The sequence below is a fragment of the Syngnathus acus genome, chromosome 2 (assembly GCF_901709675.1).
Source record: "Syngnathus acus chromosome 2, fSynAcu1.2, whole genome shotgun sequence".
Classification (NCBI taxonomy): Eukaryota; Metazoa; Chordata; class Actinopteri; order Syngnathiformes; family Syngnathidae; genus Syngnathus; species Syngnathus acus.
The window spans coordinates 4,825,904-4,838,239 of NC_051088.1; the positions used below are offsets into that span (position 1 = coordinate 4,825,904).

General features: G+C 42.2%; 1 protein-coding gene across 9 annotated transcripts in view; it reads right to left on the bottom strand.

Moving 5' to 3' along the window:
* prdm16 (PR domain containing 16) overlaps positions 1-12,336 on the bottom strand; it is a 150,753-nt gene that overhangs the window by 68,447 nt on the left and 69,970 nt on the right. For all 9 annotated transcript variants that reach the window (XM_037242411.1, XM_037242381.1, XM_037242351.1 and 6 more), the window contains exon 3: positions 299-346. In XM_037242411.1, the coding sequence (XP_037098306.1) occupies positions 299-346 (48 nt within the window). The remainder of the gene's footprint in view (positions 1-298; positions 347-12,336) is intronic.

Sequence of the window (12,336 nt, forward strand, 5' to 3'; positions counted from 1 at the left end):
GTTTCCTTTGAAGGGTGGTGTTTCAGGAGAGGATGTTGGAACTAAACTTAATTTAAATAAAGCTCTACTATTTTTTTTGTGGGAACACATACAGTACCAGTCAGGTTCTTGGTACTGAGTGACGACATTGGACTGGTAATGTTGTGTATTTATACATCTGCGCGGTGTTGCTCTTTCCACACGATCAGACATTGTTGCATTGATGATTACCTTTACAGCACATTTGCACAGTTGACCCATGTGACGTAAAAACAACACAAAGCTGACTAGACTCGCATGAACATGAAAATGAACCAACCTTTTTGACGCAGCTGTCAGGGGAGGAATCGTCGTGGTCATTCATCATCTGGAAAGAAAAAGAATTATGATTATGAGGACAAAAAGTGAAATGACTTCAGCATAGAAAGAGGATATTGATCTATGTGCTGTACAGGGCCTTGGCCAAGGGGTTGTGACATGAGCACAGGGTGTTCACAGTACATCACACTTACCCTTTGGGCAACGAATGCGACCAGAGGGACATAATAATGGACTGAGAGGTCACCAAAACACACGCAGGCAAACATTTCGCTGCACACGGCCATCCTGATGAATGAACACCCCCAAAGATTTGATGTTAATTCTTCGCTTCAGCGTAGCAGGAAATTTAGCTGAGACTACTAAGTCTATGTGTGTGCGTATAATTAAGCCTTCCAGCAATATTTACTAGAGGCAGATAGGTAGCAGAATGCCTCCAGTGTCCGCCACAGAAAAAGAGGCAATGATGAAGTGATGAGGCCACTCTGCTGCAGTGAGACTAGAAGCTACTTCAAATGAAATGCAATTGATGTCCTCTTCCTCTCTGACGCCCATTGATGGCAAGTGATGGGTAGTTTTAGATTGTGTGCCTTTTGGGGGCTATTTGCGAAAAGCATCCTCAAGTACAAGCATGTGGCGAGCTCGCCTCTTTTTCACTGCTTCCATCTGCCCTTTTAACAGTTGCTTCATTGTTTGTCTACTTATAGTAGAGTAGAGAGAAAACGTTTGCGGTCCATTAGGAAAGGAGCAAGATGCATTCATCTGTTGCACAATCTGCTGCGGACACTGTGACGTTACTCTTTGCCATACAGCTACTGCTTTCATGAGCTTTTCTGCAACCGTCTCGTCAATTTCTGGGCAAATGATGGATGGCGGTGCATGTAGACGTGTTCACTCACACGCGTCGCCCATAAAGGTGCTCTAATTAATTTCTTCGATAAAGAAAAAAAAAGCTGTGAGCTAAAAACCCAGCTTGTGCCTGGAAAATAAACACAGTTTGGGGAATTGTTCACCTAATATCCGCTATGACAATTAAACAATAAATTTATATATGTATATATATATATATACGTATATATATATATATATAAAGCTAATTTATGCTGACCAGCATCTTGGAATAAATTGTTTTTTATTTTAGGAACACACCACAAAAAAAGCTACCTCATCCCCTTCTTAGCGCGTTTGTATTTCTTTAGAAATGTCGGTTATGCATGAAAATGACAATCATTGTGAGCTGGAGAGCAAGATGTGTGTGCATGTGTGGAGGAGGAGGTGGGGAGGACTTCCTCTTTCTTGTAATGTAACAGCTGCAACTGTTTACAAAACCAGCTACTTGGTTGGGTCGTCTAGAAATGGTAACGAAAATGTAGTGTGTTTTTTTTTAAATAGTGGAATAGCATGAAGGCGGCTCGGTGGCGCACTGGCTAGCACGTCCGCCTCACAGTTGGGAGGGTGTGGGTTCGATTCCACCTCCGGCCCTCCCTGTGTGGAGTTTGCATGTTCTCCCCGGGCCCGCGTGGGTTTTCTCCGGGCACTCCGGTTTCCTCCCACATCCCGAAAACATGCTTGGTAGGCCGATTGAAGACTCCAAATTGTCCCTAGGTGTGAGTGCGAGTGCGAGTGCAAATGGTTGTTTGTCTCTGTGTGCCCTGCGATCAGCTGGCAACCGGTTCAGGGTGTCCCCCGCCTACTGCCCGATGACGGCTGGGATAGGCTCCAGCACACCCGCGACCCCTGTGGGGATTAAGCGGTTCAGAAAATGGATGGATGGATGGATGGAATAGCATGAACATTCTGTCAACATGCATGCGGAAAACCAAGCTTAGTATTTGAGTTTTAGTCGGAAGGGAGGAAGGACAACATGACAACCAAAAAAAGGCTACAATATATCTCGTGAACAATGACCTCATTTTAATTCTGTGCAATTTTGGTTGCCTAAAATATGGTTCCTGAAAAGTGACATACATTAAGGAGTGTTTGCCTTGTTTTCCTTGAGTAGAGAAACAAGTAATATTTTTCCAAAGAAAACAATCGTACTGTGCCAACATTATTTCAACAATTAAGCAATAATTGATGCCCGGAATGGTGAAAATCGATCAAGAGTACATTTTACAGTTCTACATCATGACGGTGTAATTGAGGAAAAGCATTAGCAACTACGTAGATGCTGTCGCATTGAGACTGTTCTGTGAGAAATGTGATGAGTGAGACATCAAGTTTTTCTCATTCACATTAGGATGAAAAATCAAACTTGTCAATGCAGGAAGTGCACAATGACAGTTAACCAAGAATACTGCTAGCTATAAATAATAATCATAATAATGATAGTAATAATGATAATAATAATTATAATGATAATAACTGATATGAATTATTATTTGAATATAAATGATCTCAATCCATGACAGTCGAAAGCAAATTATAACCGCACTGCGATAAAGGAAAAAAAAACAGGGACTCGTTCAACACTGACATACAGTATGCACACATGTGGCCAGTACGTGCAGAAGAAAGTGAGGCATACTGTATATAATGCAAAAACATACAGACGCGGACAGACAGAAAGACAAACAGAACCCCACCATGCAAATAAATATCATATTAATTAAAGAGGGAAAATGTGATTGGCCACTGACTGGTGCAGCTTTGATTTATTGCACATGTCATTTCAAAGTGACTTTTGCTCTGGCTCAGAGAGACAAGTCCAAATAGAGGCCAGCTTATGTTGAGAAGGATAGATTTTCCACTACATAGACAGAACTAAAATGTCCATTTGTTCTGTATCTAGCCTGCTGAGCGCTGACATGTCAATATGTCTCACGGAGAAGAGAAAACACTGCAAGGAGGGTAATTAGAAAGTGTGTGCATGTGTGTAACTTTCGCCCTGGCCTGTATGACCTCAAGCAAAAACAAATCCAGTTATGGCTTGATGAAAGTGCAGCCACCTGCACAACCATTCCGCTCATTAGCAGTATGCATCAATGTGTGTTTATATATCTCGCCATGTCGACGCTGGCTGCTTTCACACCAGGCAGGGGAGAGACTGACTCCCTCCCATTATTAAAGTTTCAATGCAGAGCTTTTGTTATTGGACAGAGTCAGGAGTCTTTCAACGCCACTTTAGCACCATTCGTATTGACATGCCATGATGACCAAGCGCACAAAAAGAAAACACAGCATGGCGAGAGAAGTGTGAATTGACTGAGAGCCTTTGTTTTCACAAGACGTGTCACAGTCTAAAACACTTGACTGAGCTAAATCTCGCTCCGTTCATTTCAACAACTAAATTAATGTGAAAAGCCAGCAGAAATGCTCATGGGCTATTTTGTTGTTGTTGTTGTTGTTTAAGGAACATTATGGACATGTGGTGGCTCGTTTTCCCCGCAAAAAAAGAATCGAGGCTTGTGAAAACAGACTAACACAGAATAATCTATTTGTACAAGTCACAGATGCAAAGGCTCTGTTAACCGCTACAGCAACTGCAGGAGGAGCTTGACGTGAGCTTGCTCATCATCCTCACAGGACAACTGGAGGTTTGCGCCGTAGGAAAATGTTAGCTCTGTGTTGCCAAGAACAATTCTCTTCAACTCTGAATAATAAGAAGCTATTCGGCAGCACGGCCCAATAGATGGCTACGGATGTCACAAAAACCGCAGGTTTCCAAAAAGAACCATCAGCAAACAAACCTCAAGGTTTTTTTTTAACCAGGGCCCTGTCGTACACGGCCACAGCAAAAAAGCCACAAATTGAAAGTTTTGCTCACATTTATTGGAATCTTTTGCAGCTTTTTGGCACGCAGGTTGGACCTCATTTTGGTGGATAGATTATTGATCTTCAGGATGGAGTGATGGGAAAAAGCAAGAGTCAAGTCTCTCATCGCAATTTTTGTAAACTATTTGGTCAAAAGCCATGTTGCACAGGTCAGTGGGCTTCAGACTGATAAATGCTAATAAGGGGGTAGTAGTGTGGGTGATAATGTGACATTAGCCAGAATATAATGGAAAAAAGGAAGAAAAAAGTGACTCAAATGGCTCTGAATGCACTTCTGTAGTATTCCACAGTAGGAAAAAAGATGCTGCTCTGTCTTTGAATTCCAATCCTAAAATTCAGCCATAACCTGAAAGTGACAAATTTCTGCTGACATACATCAAATGGTGGTGTGTCTAACTTCACTCATAGGATCCTATTTTTGCAGGCTGGCAAGTTTCCATTTTTGTGCAGGGACAAAACTAGTTTACCGTGTTTGGGAATTTGGCAGACCTTACTGGGCGTTCCAACGGACCATGAGTGTTTCTATTTCACCCCCCCCCAGTGCACCTGCCAATCTGGTGTCAGAAATAAATCTAGGCCTTAGACCAGGTAAAACCAGTATAAGTACAAGTTGTAGTGCAGGTGGTGTAACGAGATTTTGATGGATTTAATTCAGGCACAGGCAAAGAGATTCTGCACTCAACCGATATGTGTGGTGGATGTCTTCTTATTTCTTTTATAAATATGACACCAGCGTGCACTGAACCATGCGAGTTATTGTAGAAATCAGTTCAGTGAATGCATTATCAATGCATTGTTATTACGAATATTATCACCTTTTTCATACATTTCTAAAAGCACCCCCCTTAACACAGCACAACTGGTGTGAGTGTTCCTCACACACAGACACACAATTGGGAGTTCCAATGGTTTAAAATCAATAACTGGACCCGACTGCCCCAAAAAGGAAGAAAAGTAGGACTATAAAGTCTCCAGTGTTATTTTCTCACAGATTCGTTGCTATCATTTGAAGACTCCAGATAACAACCCATTTACATGTTCCTGCAAAAATCAGTTCAGGCCTGTTTGAATAAGGATACACCATGAATACAGTCTGGTTTTTAGCAACAGCCTGTCTCGGGACCTTTCGCTGGCTTTGCTCCTATGAAACAGTATGAAATTGGACTATTTTGGGACTTCCCAGAGATAGGAGCCTTGACAGCTGACCCAAAACAAGACCACAGCTATGACCTCTTAAGAACATGCCTCAACAATGAGGTTGCCCATCGAGCTTAAGTGGTGAGGCGGGGAGTGGGAAGCAAGGCCAAAACGGTCACTGCTAAATAGCAGGAAGCTGGGCGTCCATCAGATAGAAAATATTTATGACGACTTTAATAAGTGGAAAAGCAGAGATGTGCTGGCCAAGGCAAACACAGGAGAGTGCTGATAGGAAACATTCTTTCTCCAGCTCCCCGTTTGTCCGTCTTGGTTGAACGAGAACGCGATTCCAAGTAATCGCTGTTTGATTCATGATCATCATGTCCACTTTGCCGTGAAGTAAATGTGAGACAATTATATCCAGAACATTAGCAAAGGCAATAGCACCCGAGTCGCCGTTCTTTAAAAGAACCAGGAGAGATCCGATTAGCTTGACACTAATGGCATCAGGCTAAAGCTAACAGTTGCCCAACCCAACATCCAGATGGGGCTACGCTGGGTGCGGCCTGTGACGGAACAGCGCCGAGATAGAGTTTAGTGCACAAAGGTTAGATTTGGAAAGCAAACACTCCTAAGCATTGTGCGACTCTGGAAAGTCACGGCCACTTGTCTAATACAAACGACTGGTATTTACAGAATGAGGCATGACCTCGTATGGCCCTATGAGCTTTTGTGTGATTCATAAAGAAATCCCCGAGTGAAATATGCTGCCAGAGTTTTCAATGACCCCAGACGAGAGTTTTTTTCTCATCATTCCAAAGTCTTGTTTGATTCACAGATCTTGCATTGACACGAAGACTTGGTATGACTCAAATATTAGTGTTTGTACATATCTGACAGTTGAAGAGTTAACTGTAAAGCTGTTTTTCTTGAACATGATGATGTTCCCAGGACAAAGATTGTTGATCAAGCATGCTAACCGAGGAAGACGAAGGGAGTGGAAAGAGAGCAAATATATTAAAAGGGTCATATTTTTATGGAGCCCATGTACGATCATCCATCACCTGATGTCCATAGCCCTTCATCCTTTTAAGGCCTCTGACTCTGAACTTGATATCGAAAAAGCTGTACAGATAAATTATCTGCTTGGCCTCCACTTTATTGATGTCATTTGGGCAGATGATCAGTAATAATCATAAGTGAATAAGTGTGCACCGATAGATCTTGCACAGTGAAACAGTGAGAGCCAAAGGGTTAAGGACCAATAAATAACCGAGCTTTTGCCCTAAGAGGATTGGCTGCAAAGCATCAAGAAAGGCTGTGACGCGACTTTCAGATCATGATTTATCATATTCTCCTTCTTCATTTTGATAAAGGTTGCAGTTCATCGATACATGGCAGGATGATGAAAATGAATACAGCCTTGAATCTAATCATCGCCTATTCTTCCAATGACACATATTGCCTCGTAGCAAGCGGGGGTTATGGGAGTACGATTTAGGGTCTTGACTTGGGGGCATATAGATCGAATCAAAGGTCATCCCGCTTCATTTCACATCCTGCGGCTGCCGGTCAAGCCCTGTGTGACTGTTTACACTCACGCACTACGTAGTGCTGATATTGGCGTTTTCAGCCCGGCAGTCTCATATCACGATTTCGTTTTTGTGTAGTAAATGTGTGCAAATAAGAGCATTGACAAATTGAATGCATGGATATTACATATCAGTATTTTTTAGATCGCTTGGACTGCAATTTCTCGGTACATCTTTGTTTGTGGCTGTAAAGGTTTACACAGCGGTCAAAGCCTTTTCAACTATTGTTGAAGATGACACTTGAGGAAACTAAATGCATAGTGGACAACCTGAGGACTAGTATGTTTTTGTTTAGCATTCATAATCTGATATGGATAAAACTACAAAAGTGAAACATGAATAAAGTTGCTACAGTAATCGTGATCAATTATAAAAACCCTGCTGTCCCTCCCGTCCGCATACTTTTAAGTATCCACTTAGTTCTTTGACCTTTCTTCGTTCTCTCAATTGCTTTTTTTATACAAGTGTGTTTACAAGGAAGACGTTGAGCTTAGAAGTTCATCAGCGGGACAGAGGTGAAAGGTATAGTGTGTTCCGGGGAAAGCGTAAACAGCGCCGTGTGTTCATAAGACAGTCTTTGTTCGACTGCTGCTCTGTGATTTTTAAGTTGCTCAGTTTATTGCACCAATACACTTGCACACAAACTCTGCTTCATATGTTTCATGAAGTGTGACAAACAACTCACTCTCATGACCGAGACAGTAAATACTGCTCCTGACAAACATGACACTATCCTTCCTTCAACTAAAGTGACTATGTGTTTGTCGTAGGCTTATGCTAAAAGGTCTCCATCTATGTATATACTGGATATTAAATGGTTTAATTCCGTGGAAATTACAAGTGACTGGTCCTACATGACCTGTGAACATAGCAGCAGTAATAAGAGAAGCTAATGGGTATAATAGCTGCTATTAGAATGCATATTATTTTGAGAACAATATGCACATGAATAAAAAAAAACGTTTGTCTACTTCAAATGCAGTGTAACGACTGCACTATTTATCATTGGAATTTTTTGGAGGGGGACAATCTAATCGTGTCAGTGGTAATTGGCAAAAATACACACGCGCACACGGGCACACACACACACACACACAGACACGGAACAGCTAGCAAGCTAAAAGATACTGTCAAAAGATCTAGCAAAAAAAAAAAAGAAAAACAACAATAATGGACTTATGCTTGCAGAAAGTGTTGCAGAAATCTCACAACAGATACTTTGAGTTTGTATTTTTTTATACCACCCCCCCATTAGCTTCCCCCCCTTCTGTCTGTCTGTACATGGACAACTTGTATCGTTGCTCTGAAGAGATAGCTACATTTATCACCAAGGGAGCTGTCTCCAAGTCCACAGGATCAACCCATCGCCTCCACAATAAACGTCAAGCTGTCATGATTTACGCAGCTTATGAAATTGATTAGGCAGGCTACAATATGCGGCACATGGCTTTTCTGAGCTGACCTGAAATGATGTGTATAAGGTTCTCCGAGGATATTGAGTAGAAAAATAACTGTGTGAGAGAGATCCTGTCACCTGTGGCTTGATAATAACTAATGTCATCGGTTACAGTGTGGCCCTGAGAACTCTTGAAAGAAGATACAAATGAGTGGCGATAATGTAACAGTGCTGCTCCTGTGTACAAAGGCCATTGTCTAATGTCTTTGTCATTAAAAAATAAAGCTAAATTCCGGAGTTGCCAACTTTGATCCGCTCAAGGATGGTGAGTTTGCATTTGCAGTAGTGTAGAGGCCACATCAACAATGGAGTATATTGTACTAAATGGCGTTATCATATGTCCTACATCAACCACAAACCAATAGTACCACCGACATAAAGCTTTTTTTAATTTATTTTATAAATCCTGCATATTATCAAAGACACAGGTAAACATGGCAAATCTGTTCAGTTGACCTTCGGGCTCATCACAAATGACTTTATTAGCTGAGTTATATAAGGTGAAGGCCCTTTACAACCCTATTAGCGTGAAGGAGGGACTATCTGTGTCACTAAGATTGATGTCCCCCCGGCTTATCAAATGCTTTGATTATCAGCAAAAGCCTCCAATACATTTGCCCATAAATACTGTCAGATCTTCATCAAGCTCACCAGCAGCATCGGATGTTCAAAGTTTTTATCGTTCTTACTCTCAGGTGTGTCATTGAAAGTGTCTTTATTTCTAATATTGTTATCCTCCTGGCCAATAGAATGAGAGCAATGTCGATGTAGCAATAGGATGCTCAGGTTGTGGTCTCTGAACCCTGTCTGTCTGTCTGGTGCGTGATGATGACAGATGACTTTATTGGGGGGAGTTGCATGTGCACAATTTGAAGCTGGGACTTTCCATTAGTCATCTGACTGGAGCAATCACAATGGAAAATGTTTGGGAACACTCTTGACCTTTTTTGCCGTTATTTTTAACTGCAAAGATAAAGATATGGTAATCTCTCTACACACACACCTCATTCAGTTTTGATACATAAACAATAACATTAGGAGAAGACCAAACAGTCTAAGGGGGAAGACATTATTTTTCTTTTTTCCTCATTTTGACCACAGCGGATGACTTAGGGATAAAGTTATTGGACAAAGGGGGGTTTTGAGTGGTGAGCTTGCTGAGAGGAAACATATCTGTCCTTGGGCTAAGGGACAGAACACAGTGCTGCCTTTATTCCGAGTCTCGGCCCTGTCGTTAAGGAACGATGACACACTCCTCCAGGTCCACATTAATCTTTAACAGTGTGATTTCTAAAATAACACCAATGTTTTCCCGAAGGCACGCCGTAAAAGAAGGGCCCGTTCAGTCCTTTCCAACCAACACTGTCGCAAACCAGAAGGGGCAGTAGAAATAATTAGGCGTGGCATCCAAAGATGCTGAAGCTTTTGACCTGGTGTATTCAATGTGACAGTGGCTCAGCTCCAGTGGCTCCCAAACACTACACATTAGTGTTGTTAACAGTGTTATCACAGGGCTACTCTGGGCCAGATAAAAGCTGTTGCTGCTGATGGGCCTTCTCTGATTGAGGCGCTGGCTGGAGACTCACGAACAGAGGGGGTGGGGTCGGTCGGCCTGCCACCGCTTAGTGACGGTGGAGATATAGAGGCTGAAAAAACAGTGTTATGTAGACAACTATGTGTGTTTAACAGCAGAAAAAGGATAGTGCCTCTAACAGTGTTTTGGTTTTGGGGCCCAGACAGGAATCTCTCACTCCATATCAGGGTCCAAAGGGCGAACTTGGCCGCATGTGAGTGACTATTACACAGCATGATAGGACCGCAGGCGAGAGGTTTCCAACATGACAAGCCAAGGGCTTTGTGAGGCACAAAGAAAGATGGAACATTTACAGAGATTGGGCTGACAGGTAGCTGCTAAGTCTGACAGACAAACTATCCGTCCATCCATCCATCCATCCATCCATCCATCCATCCATCCATCCATCCATCCATCCATCCATCCATCCATCCATCCATCCATCCATCCATCCATCCATCCATCCATCCATCCATCCATCCATCCATCCATCCATCCATCCATTTTCTATACCGCTTTTCCCCACGGGGGTCGCGGGCATACAAACTACAGAGTTGGAATTACTTTACACAGCTTCCACTCTTTTGAGAAGATCGTCTCCAAGATGTGTGAATGGGCGGCACGTTGGGGCATGTGGCTTGCGCATAAGCCTCACATTCAACCAACAACCCTGAACAGATAAGTGGCCAAAAATGGATGGGTTACAGTAAATGATGCTCTGTAATCACATCTATAGTTATAACTTATTTCATTTTAAGGATTAAGGGCTGATGTTTTTGGGTATGTGACAACACTACATGAATAGGAGAAGTAAATCATCTAAAGACCTGCGTTGGGCTGTTTATTTTCACCCCAGTCTACCCCTGTCTCAGCATTTTCCTTAGATACTATTTCATTATATCTCTCACTCCTGCCTAGAAATAACACACAGTTATGTCTTTATACAGATCTTTCAGTCTATGTTGGCATTGTTAAGCAGTTTGGGAAGCTCATCCCGTCTGCCTGTGTGTTCAATTCCTCATCTTTCTCACTCTTTCCTACAGTATGTGTCCCTTCCGCTGGGAGCTCAACAGAGTGTAGAGGAGGTCCGGCCAAGGCTAACATGTATCTATAATGTGTTCGTCTCAGGCAACCCCCACCAACTCGCCTCCCCGGAGGAGTGGAACGCTGCTCTGGTTCGTTGGCACAGCGGACAATGTGGGTGTTGTGTGGATGAGTTGGCTGGCTGTCCTCTTGCAGGCTGCAGAGTCAATGCGGGGCCACTGCTGAGCGGCGGCCTGTCCTGCCACCGCTCAATAAAACCCTCCGTCATATATTTTTTCAAGTGGTCTTCCTTATTTGTCTTTCATTATGTTTTCATTCTAAAGTCAGGACTTTTTCTTCTGCTTTCTGCCCTGGATATGATCTGTTCTCACCCTGCAGCTTAATAGACTTTTTTTAAATGGCTTTGCGTGACTGCGTGTGTATGTGCAGCTACATGAAAGAAGTTCTTTTCACCACTGACACACGGCAGATTGAGACCCTGCTTACTGTGCTAAATTAGCCATTGTACACAAGGGGCTATTTAGAAATTGAAATGTTTAGCACAGAAAGAGAAGTACGATAAAGGAGCACAGTCTTGCGGGGAGTGGAAATTTAGATTTTTTTTATGCACTGATATTCGTTCTCCAGGTCTGACTGATGGTCACCACTTGGAGGCTAAGAATGAGAATTAGGAACAGAATCCTGGAGAATACAGTAAAGAATTGTAATCGCTTTGTTGCCTTTTCCATCTTTAAACACACCTGCATATTCCATTAATTAAAGCGCCTTGATCTACATAATTCAGTCTTAAAATATGAGGCGAACAAATGCCAACAACACTAATTGACTCATTCATCACGGGACCTTGTTGGTAAATGCTCCTGTTCACTTGAGTAATTTTAAAGGACCCCGATGCAAACTTTAAGGCCTAATCATAAAGTATTCCAGCGATAGCTTGCAGATATGTCGTGCCATATGTTTAAATTTAACTTATCGCAATGTTGCTAACAAAAGTTCTCTCATGTCAAAAAATCCATTTATGAACTGAATTTTTGGATCCATTTTGCATCAATCCACGAACAACGCCTCAGTTTGCAGGCACATTGAGCTCACTTGTGCATTCTCTCACAAAGCATAGTTGTTTGCGCCGTGTGTAACAAATTTCACATACAAATACCTATTTAGCTCTTAATTAAAACTTAATATGGCTCCCAAGACAGGGAAACGTGTATAAGACTCACCCACATGCACCCGTCGGAGGAAAGCTGCTTTGGACATTTTGCTTTACTAAGAGAGTTGTGCGACAAATTAAATTTGTGAAACGAAGTTCCAGCGTGCAGAAAGTATGACAGTAATTGCAACATGGAACATATTTGGCTCATGTGATAAGGTAAGAGCTGAGATTTTCCAAAATCTTCCATATTTTGAGGATGAGAAAACAACTGTATATCAAATGAAGCACTTGACATTCGACTGAGGTAGAG